The sequence below is a fragment of the Rattus norvegicus genome, chromosome 13, assembly GCF_036323735.1.
Source record: "Rattus norvegicus strain BN/NHsdMcwi chromosome 13, GRCr8, whole genome shotgun sequence".
NCBI lineage: Eukaryota > Metazoa > Chordata > Mammalia > Rodentia > Muridae > Rattus > Rattus norvegicus.
Genome location: NC_086031.1, coordinates 101184453 through 101206482, shown reverse-complemented (window position 1 = coordinate 101206482; position 22030 = coordinate 101184453). Strand labels below are relative to the sequence as shown.

Below are 22030 nucleotides of genomic sequence, written 5' to 3'. Positions count from 1 at the left end.
TTAAATGATACATTTGAAATTCAATTAAAGTGTATTTTCTATCTATATTTGATTTAAATTGCAAAGAGAATACACATGAGGAGACCTCTATATAGTTGCAGAGTGTAATTTAAGGAAGCTATCATGGCTCTCACTCTATTTGCATCTCCCACTTTGCCTACACATGAGCGTGCAAATGCAGCAGGAGATCAGGATTCCTGGTGGGTAAAGTTAATACAGACACCAGCGGTTATTCAGGCCCATGGAGATGTTAGATGGTAAATTATAACCTTTAACTAAGTTGTAGGAATCTCACAGCTTAATCTATAAGGTGGTGGAAATTTGGGCAATAAATTAACAGATTTCCACTTAGACTCTCACTAACCTAAATGGTATTTCTTCTCTTGTATCCTCTGCAAAGAGCATAACATATAGTTATTTTTTGTCAGTCATCTTTTTAATCTAACATTACTTGTTCCTTCCCATCCTGGGTACATTTGTGACTTAGAAAAGCGCCTTAAGAACCATTTAGAGACTTAGCCCTCAGTTGAGTGGCCACGAAAGCCATCACAGGTAAACACACACTTGTCTGTTCCTCGGCGGCCATTTGCCTTGTTCATGCGCCTGTCCACGTTGTGTATCTAGAATAGCAAAAGTGTGTTACCCTAAAATACTTTTGTACTTAAAAAAAAATAAACTCATTCTAAAGCATAGTATCACTCAGATTAAGGAAAAGATATCAAAGAAGAACCAACTTTAAAATAATTTTAGGTATAAAATATATCTGTGTTAACTTTATTTTATATACAATAAATTTTAGTCCTTAATGGAAGAGCAGAAAAGGTTAAATTTAACATGACTAAAATGGGTCCTAACATCATCTTCGAAAGGAAAGGAAAACCACGTGTTAGACAAAAGGGGTCACATCCCATTGGTCTCAGGTCTGGATTTGTGCCTTTGCTGCTTTGGAAAGCAGAGTTGAGCACCGTGTGACACCTTTCTCAATGGAGTGATGCTGCCCCCCCCCCCGTGAGTATTTAGACTCATTTACGGAGTGTCTGCCGGGTACTTTGCAGACATACCCAGGGCCCTGCTCTCTCTCCACTTGGTTGCGGTGGTTAACTGTGAAACTGTGAGTTCTGTAAGGGATAATGGCGGGGCAGACTGGCACCTCCAAGAGAGTACAGAAGAACTGGGGACCAGGCTGGGGTAGGCGTAGGGTAGGAATCCCCACCGTCCGAAGGGTTGGCTTGAAATGTCAAACTCATCTTGTACAGCTTTTCTTTCTTATGGATATTTATTTATTTTGTGTGCATTGAGTTGATGTTTTGTCTATGTGTGTCTGTGCGAGGGTGTCAGATTCCCAGCACCAGAAGCTCTGACAGCTGTGAGCTACTGTGTGGATACTGGGATTTGAACCGGGTTCTCTGGAAGAGAACCATTGAACCAGCTCTCCAGCCTCCTTGGACAGTTTTCCCAAGACATCTGTCCTAGCTAATATTACCAGGGACCCCGAGATAACATATAATCAGGAATGTTTATGGGTTAATTGCAGCATAAAAGAAAAGTCTATTTCTTTTAGGAATAACAGAAGTGTTTAATACATTCTTTATATAGTTCAGTGTCTACAGAGCCACCAATCATTTCATCATAGAAAATTTCACTTTTCCCTACAAATGTGAATTTGCATAAAGGGTATTTACACATGTCTATGTGCAGGTATGCACATGTATTTTGATTATGAATCTCTGGAGATCAAATATCACCCAATACAGTTCTATCAGAGTAGTGTGATCTTCAGTCTGTGGCTCAAGTAACATGAGGCCTGCAGATGATGGACATCTGCTACGCTTGGATTTCACATTTCTCACACACGCATCTGTGGCACCCATTTAGCAGGGCAGATGCTGTGCGAAGTCTCGGCTATTCTGATGCAATGTGTGACAGAGTGGTAAGGGCAACATGACGCTGCAGAAGCAGGGCACCTGATGTGCACAGTAAGTGCACAGATTTGGAGTGATAAATAGTATCCCATATGGGTCTGGAACCAGAGGGATTGGCCAAGTACAGGACTTAAAATAGATGCTCACAGGGGGCGGGAAGCAGAAGCCAGGCTGCCCTGCTCTGCCTTGTGTGGGGTGGACACCACTACAAGGAATGCATGTATGAAGGGGGCTGTGCATACAGGGGGAACTGAAGACAGGTATTAGAGAAGCCTGAGGGTGGCTAAGGGACATGTCATCACCCAGTGGGGTCAGCTGGGTGGTATGCAGCAGCCTGAAGCTATGCAGATCCAGACTCAGCCCACAGTCTACCAGGCTGCACTATCGTCCTGAGTCTGGGCAATGATGAATTCCTGAGATAGAAATGCTTTGATTTCTGTATTGGACCTCCTCAAAACACTACCATGGCCTGTGGTACCACAAGAAGCCATGGTAGTGTCTGTGATCCACTCAGCTGCTGCCCCAGTCCATGATAAACCAGAGATTCATATAGACATATGCAGTCTGTACCATTGACTGAAGCCTCGGAGACGTCCTTGGTTCTGCTGCCTCAGGGGTCCGTGTTGAAGTGAGTGGCATGTCCTGCCACCTGAGGTCCTGTTGCTGTGTGTGCTTTTTGCAGCTGCTGAGGGGCATGTGGGGGTATGTGACCCTGATGCCTCAGAGGGCCATGTCGATGTCTGTGGCCCATGGTGCCACCTAATGCCTTGCAGATGTCTGAGGTTCATGCTGCTGCCTGAAGCCATATTGATGTTGTAGGCCACGCTGCCCCCGGGGACCATGTTGACGTAAATGGCCCATAAAACTGCCTGGGACCTTACCGATTTCCATGGCCCGTGTCACCACCTAACGCCATATTGATGTGAAAGGCCTGCACAGCCACCTGGGGCCCTGTTGATGTTCAGGACCCAGGCTACCTTGTTTGGGTCCATTTTCCTACTGCAGGAGGAGGCCATCTTGGTGGTTTGTGCTGTCAGCAGAAACCATGTGAAATCCATGCATGCTCCCGCTGACTATAACAAGCAAGGAAGCTACTCTTCCAGTGACAGGGATGACTGCAGACACACAGTTGAGAAAGAGGGACCCTGAGAGGCTTCTGTGACAACTCCCACCTTCCAAAGTCACAGCCCGAGCAGAACACCATCCAAGAGAACTCTTAAAGTGTGATAAACATGCTGAAATGTAGCTCTTGGAAACTGATGGCTTCTGGCAGGCGCCAGGAAGCCAAGGGAAGGACGCCGTCCCTGTTAAGGTGTGGGGCACTCCAAGTTTGACTTTGCTGCAGTGGGTATATAGAGAACACATGTTGAACTTCTTTATTTTTATTTTATTTTTATTTGGTTTGGGGGAGGCCAAGGCTAGGCAGGGCAGACATTAAAGAAATGGGAACTGAGTGTGCTAGGCTGTATGATCTCAAATTCCCAAAGAATCAATAAAAAGTGTGTGGAAAAATGCCCTTTCGGTGTATAATGATCAGCAATTCAAATAGTCAAGTATTTATATATAATTAATACCCTAAATTTGTTCAAGCATTGCCCACTTGCCTTTATGTAAATGAAGGTTTGACTTTCTGATGCAATTTAAAACATATATTTATGTAAATGAAGGTATGGCTTCCTCCTACAGTTTAAAACACATCATATCTGTCAGGAATACAACATGGATGACTAAAAATCTCTATTTTATTTTCTCAAATACAATTTCAGACTGAGTTTTCAAAACACATTTACTCTGCAATCCTGAAAGTTGCTAAGATTGTTGGTCTAAACCAGATACAAAGTTTTCTAAGTTCTCCTCTGGTAACTTACCCCTGATTAAGTACCAAAGTTGTAGTTTAAAGTACTTTTTCCTCAAATGGATAAAAACGTACTCTCGTATGTAAATTAAAGAAATGTGTTCCTTAGATTTCAGGTGTGTACAATTCACCTTTCCGGGAGCATCCTGACCCATGGGAGGTGCGGCTGCAGAAGGCAAAGCCTTTGGAGCACCGGAAGGGCTCTGCTATGAAGAGCAAGACGGCCCACAGTCTCAGCAGCTGGCTGGCATGCACCAGTGCCCGCTCCTTCCCCCGGTCAGCAAGTCTGCCGCCTATTGACAGGAAGCGGTGTCAGGTACCAAGCAGCCCTGTGTGAATCCATCATTAATTCTCTATCCTCACCCTTCTCCTCCACTCCGACTGTAGTAAAGTGTGTGTGCTGTGACATTTGTTAACGTCACCCAGCGTACCTATGCCCTGTCCATTTTTGTAGCATCAGGTTAGTTAGCGCCATTGGCTGAACACTACTGGTTGTCTCCACAGACAAACTCTGTCTTGGCCACCTTGGTTTCTTCAAAGTACCAGTTTTCTTTTCCAACATCCCATCATGGCCTTGTTCACTTAACACAGTGTTCCAAAGGCCAATCAGATTATGTCAGAATGGCATTCCTTTTAAATTCCAATATATACATATGTATACATATACATGTACATATACATATTCATATACATGCATATGCCCAACTGCTTATCCAATCATGACTCAAAATAGATGATCACTTTTATATTAGCTACATTAAAAAGAACCTCACGAACATGCTAGCATGTTTTTGACTACATACTAGAAAGTGAAACAACGGGCAAGTATTTTCTCCCATCCTGTGGGAGGCCTTTTTACTCCTGCCACAGTGTATGCTAACAATGCCTTGTCTTTAACAGTAGGTTTTTTCTCATAAAGATAACTTTATATAAGAAACTTGTCCCTTTGAAGTGGTTGTCAGAGAAGTTGACAAGTGGTCCCCTGGTACTGGGCTTTATACTGAGGATGGATTGAGAACATGGGCTCATGGGCTGAGATGCTGGACTGTTTTATAAGAATTGTTACGGTGGTAACTGCTATAATCTATTATTGCTAGAGATGTGTTTATGTGTTCTCCAGATGATTTGACATAACCTGTCCTCCGATGACACACATAGTTTATGTGCCATTTTAAATGGGGCTTACATTTGAATCATTTAAAAAGTGCCAGTTTGAGAACTGGAGCCACTCCAGAGAGTTGCAGCACAGGCCAGAGTGTGAGAGAGTTGGGTAGGAAAAGTCCTTCCCGGGCTGCAGGGTAAACTTAGAGGAGAAAATACCTGTCACAGTCCCCAGAAGAGACAACTTTGTGAACCCTTCAGTATTTCAACTGCAGAAGGCAGGTGCCAGCAGCTGGATTCAACCCACAGCTGGATTGAGTCTGCCCTTTAATCCTCTGTGCACATACAGGCTTAAACCAAACTACTTTTGCCTTTAGATAGCATCTCTAGGACTGCAGTTCTCTTAGGAGTGTAGGCTGGGTCCAGGAGCTGTGGCTTCCTCTGAAGGCTTGAGTAAACCGTAAGGATAAGAGGGCAAGGAGATCTCTCGGTGGGTCCCTCCATCCACATGGCTAATTGATTGCATGGACAGTTGTCATTGTCCTTCCTCAGTTGTCCACTCCACAAAGTTGCCATACAGTGTGGCCTCTGACTTCTCTCAATGGGAGCCATCCTAGAGAAAGTGGGAGTAAGCTCTCAAAGCACAAGCTAGAATTGATATCCCTCGGTGCTTACTCTGCTCCTTTTGAGATAAGTAGACCTGTTTCTGTCAAAGATAAGAGACCACTCAACAATGAATACCAGCAGGACCTGTTGGGACCATCCTAGAAACTACCTTTCCCTGTCTAACACTGAGTCAGCCTCTTAGTAAGACCTGCATTCTATGGTGTTAGAACTTTTCCTACACCGCTTATCCGTGGTTAATTTCTGTTTTCTGTAAGTATGTCCTCGATTGCCTTTACTTACGAATTTCCCTCTCTTAAAAGCATTAACAAAAATAAGTACTATTAACTGACATTTGTACAACATTTTAGAGAGAATTATAAAACATCTTTATCAATATATTTCCTTTTCTTTCCTTTCTCTCATTTATTTCTAGTCATGTTCTTTTCCTCGGCTCCTATACCCCACAGTCCCTCTTTTCTTCATGGGCCCCTATTACATTCTCTCTCACCTCTTTCCTCTTCTGTCTTTCTGTAATATTCTTCCTTCTATTTCTGCTAGTCTTGTTTCTTTCCTTCTGTCCCCTCTTCCCTCTTCCTTATTTTATTCACAGCAGGACTACTTTGCTGCCCTGCCTAAGCCACATCTCCTTTATTCAATGTCTACCTATACATTGAGGACACTTAGGGCTGCCAGAAGCCAGCGTTTGAATGCAACATTTGGAATTTGAAAGGTGATTTCTTGACACCTTAACTCTACTCAGTTAAAAAAAAGTCACTATTAAACTTTAATATACACTTATAAAATACAGGATGACTATTCAATAACACTGATTGAAGAACAGAAATAGATTTGATTTTCATAACCAAGACCTGCATGGAGGCAAGACAGATCAAACACTGTGCAGTTACAGCTGAGACTGCTAGAAGGACCTGGGTTCATGTTGAGATTTAGAGGGACACACTCCAAGGATGGTTGGTTAGAGATGATGGCAATTTGAAGTTATTTCCATGTGTAGTCACCTGTGTCACTTGAGGAATGTGTGGGACAGGATACACCTGAAATCTTTATGGTGGCAAAAAGTGTCAGCAGATGTCAAGTTTACTCATTAAAGAGGTGCACCATTGAGCTCAAAGGCAGAAAGCTGGTGGTCTGAGCCTGCAAACATGGAGACTGACTTGGGGGCAGGAAGCTCAGATCAAGCACCCAGAAGAGGAGCTTATTTCATTCTTTGTTACGGGCAAGGTTCCTGTGAATTCTAGTGAATCCCAGACAGATAAAAAGGTAGATTGAAGTAGATAGGTATGCGTGCATGCGTGCGTGCGTGCATGTGTGTGTGTGTGTGTGTGTGTGTGTGTGTGTGTGTGTGTGTTTGCATCCCAACAGAGGTTTAAGGCTTCTGTTGAAGAAACTATTACTCCACGTGGAGGCTAAACTTGTTACAATCTCAACTTCTAAACTTTTACTTCTTTGATGTTCCTATCATCCAAAAGCCGTTTAAATTATTTTTAAAACACATAAACCTTCCTGCTGCTTTCCGGCTGTATAATGTTCCGATTGCCACAGTGAGTATTACACTATACATACTAAAGGGAACCCCAGGTTGCATACAGTTCTTACTCTGCCTTACGCACGGTGAAAACGGGCTACAGAGTGACTTGCACCTGCGGTACACCAAATACCAATTATTTAAACCATTGAACTTTTCAAGGGGCAAAAGAGTCCAATTTAAGACTTTCTGTTTCTTCATAGCAGGCTGGAATCACCATCATATGTCTTTAAAAAGCAAACTTCCAATACAAATCCATTAACTACTTTCAAATATAGCAATCCTCCTGTCCAGCTGCGGAAAGTACTAGATGCTACTGATCTGCCATTTGTGTTATTTACGGTCCATGACTTTTATGGTAACTGGTTCCTATTATTGGTTTCTATTAATGTAAAACATAAGTGAACGTAAATGAGGCGTGAATCATTCCTTTTTATTAGCCCACCGTCTTCACTCGCTGCTCGCAGACGCTCCAGCTGCGTCGTCTTAGCAATAACCCATCTAAAGGAGACATTTTTAAGAATAAGGAATGAGAGAAGAAATCCTTGTCCATTTTGTATTATTCCTCTCCTATGCAGTGGTTAAAGCAATAGTAAACAATACGTCGTAAAGGGCACAGCACATGCCTGAGCTTTTGGGTGTCTGTGCTGATGTGATGCTGGCTGGAGGTCCAGTGGATCCGGTCTGTGCTGGCTGTGCAGGGCCTCAGCACAGGCTCCTCTGTGGGCTCCCTTCTCTCAGTTGTAGCCCTGAAACACTGTGTTCTTCGTTCTGCAGCCACCGAGGCTCAGATCACAGAGGATGAGCAGTGTGGCATCTCTGCTTAGGAACCAACAAGTAAATACAGGAGTTGGCGCCCACGTGTTGAAGCTAGGCCCTGCTTCTTCCTCCCAGCCCTGTGCTCCCAGAAGTCAGACTCAGACTCAAAATATATATTTACATATGCCTGGGCGAGGCTCTTCTCTGACTACATGTAACCTAACACGTCCATGTGCTCTAGCGCTCTAGCCTACACCCTGCCAAGCGGCTGGCTCAGATGCCATGGTCTGTGTCCTCACACCTCCCAGCGCATCTCCCCACGTCCTTCTTTCCCAGAATTCTTCCTCTCCCTGATATCCCACCTGTTTCCCACCTACACCGTAGGCCATTGGCTTTTTAATGACTGGTGACGCATCTGTGCAGGACACAAGGTGTTCTCTCTGCACTCCTGCACAGGCTTTTTTTTTTTTTTTTTTCTTTTCTATTTTTCGGAGCTGGTGACCGAACCCAGGGCCTTGCGCTTGCTAGGCAAGTGCTCTTCCACTGAGCTAAATCCCCAACCCCTGTACAGGCTTTTTTAATGTGTAAGAGGAGTACTTTTGGAAAATTAATCCTCATAATCTTTTCATGTTTTTACTATCTTAAAAAAGTACACACTTTGTTGTATTGGAGACAGTGAGCCTGTGATGTTGCAGTGTAAAGCGAGCTCAGACTGTGGTTTTGCTAGCCACACACACAGACCTTCTTGACATGGTGGGGGACATCTGCCAAAGCACAAAGAGTTTTAAGACAATCACTTCCATTGGAGAGAACAGTTCTAAAGATGAGAGGGTTTTGTGTGTTTGTTTGTTGTGTTTCTTTCAAGGCATAGTTTCTCTGTGTGGCCTTGGCTATTCTGTAACTTGCTCTGTAGATCAGGCTGACCTTGAACTCAGAGATTTGCTGGGATTAAAGGTGTGTGTCCCCACTACCCTTTTTTAAATTTGCTTGTTTTAGTTCTAAGAAAAATGGTGTTTTAAAAATGATTGAAATAAGCTTGTTATATTTTGTATAAGTTTAGCACAACAGTTGTCAACGCGTCCGGGACTCTTCTATAGTGAGACATTGTCCTTCTGTCTTTTAAGGGGCCCTTCCGAGACATCAATGAAGTCTTGGAACAGCGTTACAAGCCTTTGGAGCCTACCCTGAGGGTATCGGAACCTATCGACCACCTTCATGTGGCCAGAGAGGCATTCAAGCAAGAGGAACGGATGCGCAACGTGCAAGACAAGATGTGAGTGTTTAACTGAGCTCTGTTCATCCATTCAAATTTTCCAGCATTTCCTGTTACTCTCTATTACAGAAAAAAATTTTTTCTTGTACAGAGAGGTAAACTCACTATCTGCCTATTTAGAGGCAATAGTTTCACAGTAATAAACAGGCAATAATGATGCTAAGAATGTATGCACAGCACTCCCAGGGCAAACGCAAATCCACAGGCCACTCCCCTCAGAGAGGCATACCAGTGGCCCTCTTCGAGGATAATGACAGCCGTGCATGTCTGAGGATAAAATCTTTGTGTCAATGAGCACTCATTTATTTGTGATGCTTTCAAAATAACATACAATAAAACAAACACATCTTCTGTGGACTAGTTGTGCTTGAAGACAACAGTGCAAAACATTTTTTTTAAATCAGGTACAATGAAAGAGGTTGGTTCATAACTGAGCAGAATAAAGGCAAGCATGGAGGCTAACCCACCAGCAGAGTCAGTGTTAAGTCATTTAGTGGCATTAGTGACTCGGGTCCTAACACAGAACACCCTTCTCTTGGATGTTTCCTTTCTCTCATGGGACTTTGTCCACAGCAGAGTCCTGTGTAACTTGTAGTGGACCATTGTAAATCTGCAATGGACTTATTGTTATTACTGTTATTATCCTAGACTGTCTCTGCAATCATTATTGCAGTGTATCACACAGTATTTTAGTGTTTTGTATACTAAATGATTATGGTAATAATACAGGTGATTTTAATTATAATGTAATAATTTAGTATCATATAAATCCCTACATAATAGCATACTATACCATAGTGTGCCATAGACAATAACTACTAACCACTGTGTGCTACATGGCAGTAACTTACACAATAGCAATTACAAATGCATTAAACTGTGTTCATAAAGAAACAAGAATGGCTTTTCTCCTTCACACCGGGTTTTTGATCATTTTGTCAGTCAAGATACACATGAGTTATTAGGGTAAAGAAGTCTTAAACAAATCTTGAAAAATAAAACTGTTTATAAACTTAAAGATGAAATGATCACACATCCTATGGAATTGTCTAGGTTTACTTTAGAGCCACTATTTGTCATGAAAAAAAGTAGCATGTTTAGCGACTTTTTCTGCATCTGATCAAGTTAACCTAATGTATCAAAAGTAAGAAAAAATACCTTACCTTAGCCAATTAGTTTTGAAGAAAATATATAGATTTACCTCAGAAATTACATGTTGGTACTGCCTAAATTGAAGCAAAAATATTTAGCATTGTATAAATATGTAAGGAGATATGTCCTAAAGTTTGTTTGCTTTTATTTTGAGATAGGGCCTCCTCTTTGTGTAGCCCAGGCTAGCCCTAACCTTGGCTCATCCTTCCTTGTCCTCATCTGTGCCAGTTTCAGGTATATCACTCTGCCCAGCTCAGAATTACTTTTCTGTTTTCAACAATGTAAAGCATATGAAAGGGAAGAGTAATTACCAAAATAATTGATACTGTTGGCTATCCTGTTGATGAGCACATAGAAGTCAGCGCTTTTCCAAGCATCATGATGCCTTCTAGAATTTTCTTGAGTGGCCTTGAAGGATGGAGCATCAGTGTTATTCCCACGGAAAGGTGTTTGTGTTCACGTCGTCATGGAGATGGATTGCACTTTATTAGGAGGAACTGGAATGGAGTGACTTCAGATGTTGACTCTCCCACCATGAAGCCTTAGGACTCTCCTCAGACCAGCCATTTGCTCTCCTGACCTGCCCTCATCAGCAGAGTGTTGCTGTGACTCTTAGGAAATTATTTCACCAATAAGAATTTAGAAGGATCTAAATAAAGATAACCATTAATTGTCTGGGCTGGGAAAGATTGCTTAGCAGATTTGCTGCCTAAGCAGAGGAGCAGCGTTCAGATCCCCAGCACACATGCTGAAAAGGTGGCCGCGTACATCAGTGACCCGACACTTGGAGGGCAGATAAGAAACAAGGCAGAGAGGACATAACAATTGTCTTCTGTATCCGCCAAGATGCACATACCTTCAGAGACCACACACACACACAGACCCACACACAGACACACACACACACACACACAGACACACACACACACACACACACAGACCCACACACAGACACACACACAGACACACACACACAGACACACACACAGACACACACACACAGACACACACACACAGACACACACACACAGACACACACACAGACACACACACACACACAGCACATGCACTTTGCATATGCTACAGATATCTGCACAACAGCTATCCAAGGAGGAGGAGGAAGTCATGTTACAAGTACAGGCTGGGCCTCATATAAGCATCAGAAATTTTCACCACCCATTCTCCCTCTTTAAGTTCAAGGAATTTTTATTTGCCTCCAGATGTGTAAATATGTAGGTATGCAACTAATTGATAATAGACGACACAGGAGATTAATTTAAGACAATTTTAAGTACAGTTTGCTATGTGCTAAAGGTTGAAGTAAATGGGTCCAATAAGACGGATGTGACTGCTTTGTATAAAGAGCTGAACTTGCTCGAGTGTCTGAGTCTCTAAGAAACAGCATCTTCAGCACTTTTCAAAGTTGATTGGCATTTTGATTTCAGTCACCAACGCTGACATTGTGGCTTTGCGTGAGTACATAGTACAAAGTAGCAAAAGTATGTTTAGAGCCATTTCAAAAACCACGGGGAATTTTGTCTTAATCCTAAGCTAAATTCATGGAACTTTCTTGTTTTTTTTCTTTATGAAATTTGTCAGTAACACAAATGATAATTTTCAAAATCATTTTAGCACAATGTTTAAAAAAGTTAAACATTGCAAAAGTGCAGAGACGTTTAAATTTGATAGCTTCACGTGGAGAATCTCTTGTATACAACCAGTACAAGCATTTGTTTTCCAGAGCCCAGAGTCCTAAGTCTGGGGAAGAACTGGTGGTGATGAGGGTGGTTGGTAAACATGGGAACCTGGGCAGGGGAGTGGAGAGAGTGATCCGAATATGTTTGTGTACATGTGTGCCATTGTTGACAAAATTAATTTTAAACATTTTGGAAGGAAGTCAAAAAGGTCTTTGTTTTCATTAATTAAATCATTGTGGCAGTTTAAGAGTGAAAAATGTCATCATGACAGAGAACATGTTGCAACTCACAACAGAACAGTGTCAAAATCAGAGCTGAGGTGTCTCTGGCAATGTCTGTCAGCACCTAGTGGCACTGAGGTGCACTGGCCCACCTGAAGTACAGACAGCGCCACTCTGTGGACGGGTACCAGAATGCACGTGGGAGGAGAGAGGCAGCTAAGCAACACCTTTCATCTCTTGCTTCTAGACTGCAGCCTCACAAGTCTGCTGCCTCAGAATCCCCACCATGATTCTAGAGCTATGAGCCCTCCAAAACCCTTCTTTCTTGTAGCTGCTCCTGCCAGAGTACTTTGTCAGAAGGACAGGACAAGTCATGGACACCAATACCGATATATCTGTGAAGAAATATTGTGTTCAGTGAAGCTGTTTTGGAAAGTATTACAGCAGTGTCACTGGGAGGCAATGGGCTCAGCTGAAGGCAGACATCCGTCTTGTGCAAATAGCATCTGTGAGTTGTTTCTGAGAGACTCCATCTACCACATCTACTCCAGGGATTTCTACAAGTCCCGGTCTTGCTTCTGCATCCCAGAATTACATGTTCAGCCCCATCTTCATTTCTACTTCCACTAGATGTCTAAGACTCAGTGCCTGGCACACTGGCCCCTTGTCCTTGACGTGTGAACCTCGCCCACCTTCCTGCCCCAGGGGCACTCACCCTCTCCTTCTCCATATCCTGTCAGTACTGAAGCTCTCTGCATTCCACCCGGCAAGGCACTTTCAAATTCAACCCCCTTTCTTCTTTTTCTCCTTTCTCCTTTGAATCTTAACTAAGAATTTGTAATTTCCTACTTTAATCATGGCCATAAAATGCCACATGTCTTGCCTGCCTAGTTTTGCTAACAAAAGCCAACCATGCTATTTTATTTTCCCCAAAAACTTTCTATGGCTTTTGGTAATGAAAAACATTTTTCATATGATGTATTTTTGTCATGTTTCCCCTTCCTCAAATCTTCCTAGACCTCCTCACATCCCTGCCCACCCAACTTTGTTAATTTTCTCTCCCCCTCTCAACAAACAAAAAGAATCAGAAAAAAGCCCACAAATCCCATAAAAACATGTAAATGAAAAATTGAAATAAAAACCCATTGTACAAAAAAAAGCCACACAAAGCCAAAATGATACAAGTTGACAAAATACCATCGAGTTCCTTTTGTGTTGTCTAACAGCTCCTGGGCATGGTGTCTATTCTGGAGTGTGATGGATATGCCCAATGAGACACTATTGGAGAAAACCTGTTCTGCTTTGTCAGAAGGTATCAATTGCAGAAAGTTTCTTAGTTAGGGGTGGAGCCCTGAATTTATTTCTACCTCTCAGAGCTGACCCTGCGTGTGTTTTTTGAGTGCTGACACAGTCTCTGTGAGCTATCTTTTTGTCAGTCTTGTTATGTCTGGAAAACACTGTTCCCCTGGAGTTATCCATTATGTCTGGCTTTACAATCTTTCTATCTCTTCTGCACAGCCACCTGAGCCTTGGCGACAGGGTTGTGAATGTTCTGTGGGTCTTTGTGTGAGTTCTCAAGTTCTGCACCTCTGATATGGTTGAGGGGCACTGACCTGTGGATGCCATGAGGATGCTTGGTTGCCGTGCTCATTTGATGAAATCCTAATAGCTTCCCCTGAGCCATAACCTATTGTAGACTTAGGTCTTGGCTACGTTAGCAGTGTTAGGTATGAGTTCCGTCTCATGGAACTGTGAGCTGCATAAACAGTTTAAAAAGTGATTGGTTATTTATGCCACGGTCACATCCAGTATTTCTTGCAGACAAGTTAGTGATGTTGATGACAGAACAGAATTTATAGCAAGCGATACTGATGATTACATTTCTACTTAGGTACCTGCAAAGAACCTTCCAGCACTGTCATTGCTCATCAATAGAGATGAAGTTTTAGTTGTGGACCACCTTGACTTCTCTGTGTTTGATGTCATAAATAAGTGTTGTCTTTTGCAGTAGAATCTTACCCTCAGGTTGTAGAGAGCAACCCCAGCAATCACCTGTGATGATTGTTGGTTTCCGTGAGGTCCACTTGGCCAACAAGAAGATGTAACCCATTTCCGGCAATGAAGGTTTTATGTGGTGGCATAAAATGCCTACTTTGGGGCACTGTCTCCCCTATTACTTGGTGCCTCAATTTAGACTTGTTTTATGTGTGTATACATTTTTAGGAAGGCTCAACAACAGTGGGTTTCTATTTGTTTTTTCAAATGACCTTTAGTGTTAGCTGTCTCCCCGCCCCCACCTTTCTTTTCCATCCATCTCCCTATTCAATCCTCTGATTCTAACCTGTTCTTTGTCTCTGTAATAACATGTTCTATTTTTCCTTCCTGGGGACCCTCCTCTCCTTGCCATCCCTCCTAGGTACCCAATCCCTATAGTTATTAAGATCTTAGAGCCACCTCTAGACAACTCGTCACACATGAGAGAAACACGGAATATTCACTGGGGAGACTCCTGATCACCTCACTCAGGATTTGTTTTCTGGTTCCATCCACTTACCTGAAAGTTTCACAGTTTCATTTTTCGTAACAGCTGAACAATTCTGCTGTATAAAAGTACCACATTTGCGCTATCCACGTACTAGTTGATGGGCATTTACGTGGTTTCCGATTGCTAGCCCTTGTGAACAGGGAGCAGCCGTGAGCATGGATGCTCTTCAGGCAAACGTGCAATAGCAGCGTAGCTGCATCATGGCGTAGGTTTCCTAGCTTCCTGCGGAACTGCCACACCGACTTCCACAGTGGCTATGTAAGTTTCCACTCCCACCGCATCCCCACATCCTTGCCTGCATGTGCTGCCATTTATTTTTTTGATCCTGGCTATTCTGGCTGGGTAAAATTAAACCTCAAAGTAGTTTTATTTGTATTTCCCTGATGACTAAGGGTGTTGAACAATTTCTTAAATGATTTTCGCCATTTTTGTTTCTTGTTCTTTTTTCGTTCTGTTCTCTACTTTTTAGTTAGGTGGTTTGTTTTGTTGGTGTTCAGATATTTTAGTTCTTCCTGTATTTTAGATCTAACCATATGACTTCCTGTTCTTTAGGCTGCATCTTTGTCCAGTGATGGCTTCCTTGGCTATACAGAAGCTTGTCGGCTTCATAAGGCCTTGTTTATTGATCGTGGCCTGCATTGTCAATGTCCTGATCAGAAAGCTCTTTCCTGTGCTAATGGGTTCAAGCCTGTTCCCACTCCTTCCAGATTCAGGATGGCCAGTCTTACACTGAGGCCCTTGGTCCACTTGGAACTGAGTTTTGTGCAAGGTGATATCAGGATCTATTTAAATCTTACACACAGCCATCCGACGTTATCACCACCATTTGCTGGAGATGTTGTCTTTTTCTCTAGTGTGGATTATAGATTCTTTGTCCAAAGCCCAGTGTCTATAAGGCATATGGACTTGTGTGTTTGCATCTTCAAGTTGATTCTGTTGACCAACATGTCTGTGTTCTTGCCTATGCCATCCGACTTCCATTAGTATGGCTCTGTAATACAATTGAAATTTGGGATGATGTAGATAATTTCAGTTCTTATTATTATTCCGGATTATTTTAACTATCCTCGTGTGAGTCTGTGTGAGTGTGTGTGTGTGTGTGTGTGTGTGTGTCTGTATGTGTGTGTATGTCTGTGTGTGTCTGTGTCTGTGTGTCTGTGTATGTGTGTGTATGTCTGTGTGTGTCTCTTACTCTGTCTCTCTGTCTTTCTGTCTCTCTCTGTGTGTGTATGTGTGTGTATGTCTGTGTGTGTGTCTTTCTGTCTCTCTGTCTCTGTCTCTGTCTCTGTCTCTGTGTGTGTGTGTGTGTGTGTGTGTGTGTGTGTGCGCGCGCGCGCATTTGTGTTTCCATAAGAAATTCAAGATCGGTATGAAGAGTTGTGTTGCAGTTGTGATGGAGATTACATTGACTCTGTGGATTGCCTTCACTAAGATGGCCATTTCATAACCAGCACTACCAGTCAATGAGCTTGGGAGATCCATGCTCTGCTGTTGTCTTCGATTTCTGTCTTGTGCGTCCTAATATTTTTATTATACAAGTCTTTCACATCCTTAATTAGAGTTATATCAAAAGTAAATCTTTAAGCACGTGAGCCTGTTAGAGACATTTCAGACCCAAACCATGATTCTACCTAGAGCCTCCACAAGGAAGCATTGTGTGTGTCTGTGTGTCTGTGTGTGTGTGTATGTGTGTGTGTCTGTGTCTGTGTGTCTGTGTGTGTATGTCTGTGTGTGTGTCTTTCTGTCTCTCTGTCTCTGTCCTCCATTTCAGCCCAATAACACTCATTTCAGACTTCTGACCTTCATCAAGTTTAAGTCACCAAATGTAGAGCAATTTGTAATAGTATCAAAATGTATAAAAGCTTTCCCAAATCAAGGGAAAGCCCAGATTAGGTGGTGAGATTAACTCTAAGCTGAACTAAACTTGAGGGATCCTTTGGTGATTAGGACTCAAGATTGTTTCATAGCTTTGGAGTAAGAACATGAAGGATTGAAACTTGTGGTAACAAGCAGGCATTTCCTCAGAAGAGACCATCACCATTCAGGCATGTTGTAGACAAGCCATGGTTTAAATGTATGCAGATTTTTATGTTAGACCCTGCATTCTGATCTGGAGGGATGGCTCAGTTGCTAAAGGGAAGGCTGACAACTGAAAAGACATCTGCACTCCACCAATGCAGTAGCATTTTCTCATTCTTTATGTACTCTAGATACTAATCCTGGATCAGAGGAAGAATTGGTCTTTTGGGACGATTGAACTTGTTAATTTTCAATAATTATTCAGAGATGTAGGTGAAATGGGGACTATCCTATAAATATTAGGAGCAAAGTAAACTAGCAATCTGACTCCTGAGCTCTCCCAGCACGCCTGAAACTAATGGGAAAAACATGCAAAATGTGAATTTAATCTGTTTTGTACGTGATGCAAGTTTGTAACTTGGCTTAGATGAGGCTCCTGGTCAATGCTGTAATACTTGCTTCTAGACATTCTCTAGTATTTCTGAAGACCAGCATCTTTTCATACATGCTGTGTAGACAAAGTGCTATAGGAAGGGTTAAAAACTAGATTAAAACAGCATTTTTAAAAGACATTAAAGTATTCTATATATGCATTAGATCTGCCGGGATGTATCACTAAAGAATACTGATGAGGAAGGGAACAATGCATCACATAACCTCTCTATGGGTGTAATTAAAAAACACACCTTGCACCTTGATAATTTTTACATTTCTGAACTGTTGTTATATATTATGATAGTATATCATATATTTTCATGTTTCCTTTACAATTTAACTTTTATTTGTAACTCCCCGTTATTTTAATTACTAACCCAGCATGCACCATTCATTAATCTTCAGAGCCCTTTAAAGTTAAAAGCAAAATTAGCTGACCCGGTTAGCACAGGCTGTTCCAAACAGGCCTGAGAGGAGAGCAGTCTCTGGGCAATCACACTATCCGTAAAGTGACTGAGCCTCAGTCTCTGTGACAATGATACCTAGGCCTCTTCCAGCCAACTTCCAGTTGAAATTCACCAAGTACTGCCTTCCCTTTTCTAGCTTAATTTTTCTAGTGAAGTTCTGGTACCTCATAGCACTGGGGATATATAAGCCTTTGTAATTAAGTTCTAGACTCTGTCTACATAAGAACCCTTTATTCTGCTGGCATGAGGTGAGAGCTATGCTCTCTTGTTGACTTGCTCTTTGGAAGAAAAAAAAATTGTCTTCAACAAATGACCACAGAACACTAAAGTTCTGCCCTGTCTTTAAAGCCCTCAAAATCTAAAGAAGTTTGCAGAAGACACAGCTAATGGTTTTTCAGTCATACTTGTGATAAAGGATTTGTTTTGCTTAGTTTGAATTATCAGATTGGCCCACTCAAAGAATGTACTTAGGACACAGACATATTAAGTCAATGGACACATCCCATCAACACATGAATCAAGTATGGTTCAGAGGAGCACGTGTCATGTGAGGCAGATACATTCCTTATGAGTTAGGCCATGAGCCAGGATTCTGATTGAGGGGAACAAAAGCCATCAAAAAACTTGATGACTAATTAAATGGTAATGGACTGAACTTAAAGGATAGGAAGCACAGACAAATGAATCAGAGAGGCAGCTGGTTGATAAGAAGGCTTTTGTTACACCGCTCACTGTTTGATTTTCCTCTGTAGACTGCTCAGTATCCCCAGTGTGCACTGGAAAACACTGTTCTTGTGTTAAAGAAAGACATGTTTCTGCAGGGAGAAATAAATCATCAGTGTAGAGTCACTGGCTAACACCATGGTGATGACAATATGCCCTTCCCCTTGGGGACAAACTATACAGAGAAGATTGAATGCAGGTCTCTGAGATTTGCTTTAGTGTTAGGGCAGCGAATTAGTTAGGGACAGTGAAGTGTATGTCACTTTCGGGTTATAGACATAGAATCAGAATCTCAACCACGAGAAAGTTCAGCTCATAGGGTATGAGTTTGAAGTGTTTCCAGTTGATTCTAACTCACAGGTCTGGCTAATTTAAGTGATTGGCAGAGCAACACACACACACACACACACACACACACACACACACACAGTCACCAGCTCCCTGACTTCTACAAGCTCATCTTTCCTTATTCAACTCTGACAGGCAAAAGCTTAAGCTGCCCTCAGTTCCAAGCTCCCTTCAACATGTATGCACGCATAAACACTGGCATGTACACACGCATGAACACGGACATATACACACGCATGAACACTGACATGTACACATGCATGAACACTGACATGTACACACACACATGAACAAATACGGCCTTCCTCTGGTCACTTGTTGCCTCTGTACTTTGTCCCCCATCACATGTTTTGTGTGCTCTTCCCCAGTTCCCTGTCTCCTCCTATAAGGAGAATTCTTTCCAAGTATTCTGTATCTTCCACCACATATCTGTGGTTTCCAAAGGGATAATTGTACAGAAAATCCCCCTTAATGTCAGTTGAATGAGTAACATTTAGGCAATGGAGAAACAAGGGTGGCTGGGTTAAGTGGACTCAGCTGTCTAGGAGAGGGGAGAGTTGAACTGGATTCTGAGGAGAGCAGAGGATCAACATGTCAACAGGAGGAGCATGCACAGGAGCCCAGAGGGTAAAGGACGGCAGACTGGCTACAAAGGCAGTTAGGGCACAGAGAAAACGGGCAGATGGAGTTCAGTGTACAAAGCTTAAGCAAGGCTGAAGATTTGAGGCTTGAATCAATACTAGATTGAGCTTCATGATTTGAAGATTTGAATTACCTGTCAGTAAAAATAAGTGGGTTGGTGAGAAACCTAGAATTATGAATGACAGTAATAAGATTATATGAAGAGATGGGAAATTAAACAGAGTTGTAAGGCAGAAAGAAGGGTAATTTGTTGGTGTTATTTAGAAAATTACACTAAGTATATTAACATTCCAAGTCAATTACAATAGATCATTTTCTGAAACCGTTTTCAACTACTGCTTCCTCGGACTTCTGGCAAATCTAGAATTGTCCCTCCAAGTGGTGAGTCACCAGCATATGTCCCTTTATCTCACACTGCTTTGAAGACGTTTTCCTTAGATCTGGGCAGTGAGATAACTTAGCAGACAGGCACTTGCCACCGAGTGTCACCACCTGAGTCCAGTTACTTGGTCCCACACATTGAAAGGCAAGAACAGACTCTGAAGTTGTGCTCTGACTTCCACGTGTCCATGGCCCACATATCCTGCGCACATATATGAAGTAAGTTTAAAGTGTAATAAAAACGTACTTATTTCTCCAGATCTGCATCTTCAGTAAGATTATAGAAACCGTAGGCTAGCCCACATTTTCTGAGACGTGGAGTCCAGGTGACTGAGCAGCGCCCAGTGAAGGCACAAAGTGCAACAAAGGATATGTTTCAGCTTGGAGAAGAAAGTTTAAAATAAATGTACACTAACCAAAGTTTAACAATCACCTACCTTGTGAATTTTAAACTTTCATAACCATTTGTTTGACGGTTAAGTCATTTTATTAATTTTAAGATAAAAGTTATTTAAAGATTACGCAACTTGCAGGTATTTTTGAATATACACTTTATGTACATATGCATACACTCAAGACCACACATGCATGTGACTTCATTGAGTCACTGTGGCTAAATTAAAGTAGGATTCATTTGTGGGCCTTGTCCGTGCCTTCATTTTGCACATGAACAAATTTTACACAGACACAAAAGAAAAATGTATTGAAACACCATTCAAGGAGAGACAAAGACTAAATGCAGCCACTCCTAACACCATCTACGAGTACTCAGGGACACTGGGGCCACGTTAATTCTGCATGTCTGTGAGGTCCATCCCGTGTGCAAATTAGCATCAGAAAGACTATAATTTGTCTTCATGGAAGCTGGTTTCCATGCATACATGCAAATACTTCATGCTCTGGTAACTAACTTTGTAAACTTAAAGCTTTCTATTTGCATTGTTAAAATGTTAAATATTATTGAAAATATAAAGTTCAGTGGTCCAAATTAAATGACTAAAGTAGGACTTTTTCTATGTTTATTGTTTAAGCAGACATAGGAACACAGTGATAAATAAAACTTTAATTTGGACTTATATTTTAAAGTATCTTGTGTTAGTTAAATGTACTATGTGAAAATATCAGGACACAGTAATGGTTTAATCAACATTTCCTAAGCCTCAACTTTACTAAACTCGAAGTTTTAAAATATTTTCCTTAGTTAGTTACTTCAACTTGCTGTATATTTTTAGTTTTCAGGCTTTTCTTTTTTTAAAATATCCCTTATTTTGAAAAAAGAAAAAAAAACAACTACTTCTTATTTCCTGAGCACCATATCCCCTTGGAACCTGGTTACTACACTATGATACCTTGATTTTTCCAGTTAGGAAACAAATCTAACCAGAAACTGAGTGTGATTTGCTTTTTGATGGGGAGACTCCATTATACCACAAAATGAGCTTTTAATTAAAATATTTCTCAAGGTTGGCCCTTGAGCACACGTCTCTGGAAGTTTGCTATGTTTTCGAGAAGTTGCAATAGTTTTGCATAGGTTCCCGTGACAGTCTGTTTACAGATGAGCAGAGGAAGAAGCAAATGGATGGACTGTGGGATACACTCCCTGGGTACCACTCCATCCAGTGCTCCCTCACTCCATCCAGTGCTCCCTCACTCCATCCAGTGCTCCCTCACTCCATCCAGTGCTCCCTCACTCCATCCAGTGCTCCCTCACTCCATCCAGTGTTCCCTCACTCCATCCAGTGCTCCCTCACTCCATCCAGTGCTCCCTCACTCCATCCAGTGCTCCCTCACTCCATCCAGTGTTCCCTCACTCCATCCAGTGCTCCCTCACTCCATCCAGTGCTCCCTCACTCCATCCAGTGCTCCCTCACTCCATCCAGTGTTCCCTCACTCCATCCAGTGCTCCCTCACTCCATCCAGTGCTCCCTCACTCCATCCAGTGCTCCCTCACTCCATCCAGTGTTCCCTCAGTCTGAGGCACACTGCACTGTGTTAGTTCTGGGCTTCGGGGGCTGGAGGGCGAACTCTTCATGTCAGAGTATCTGAGCCTGTGTCTTAATGAATACATGGGATGCAGACTGGGAACACAAAGCCAGGGCCTCACTCAGTCACTTAGGGATGCTTTTGATCTGCCTGCTTCAGCTTTCGTCATCAATCTCACCTTCTGCAGTGACCACAGCATCAGTTTTCAGAGTCCTGAGAGAGAGAGAGAGAGAGAGAGAGAGAGAGAGAGAGAGCCTTTTAATTTTCTTGGGCATCACTCTGTCCTGATTCTTACATTAACATTCGTTTTCCTCATACTTTCTCTGTCACATGTTCCCAATCCTCTTCCCACCTG

General features: G+C 42.2%; 1 protein-coding gene across 7 annotated transcripts in view; it reads left to right on the top strand.

Moving 5' to 3' along the window:
* Nucleotides 1-22030, top strand: part of Spata17 (spermatogenesis associated 17) — a 178807-nt gene that overhangs the window by 109739 nt on the left and 47038 nt on the right. For all 7 annotated transcript variants that reach the window (XM_006250449.5, NM_001398667.1, XM_039091499.2 and 4 more), the window contains 2 exons: nt 3887-4093; nt 8914-9062. In XM_006250449.5, coding sequence (XP_006250511.1) covers nt 3887-4093; nt 8914-9062 — 356 coding nt within the window. The remainder of the gene's footprint in view (nt 1-3886; nt 4094-8913; nt 9063-22030) is intronic.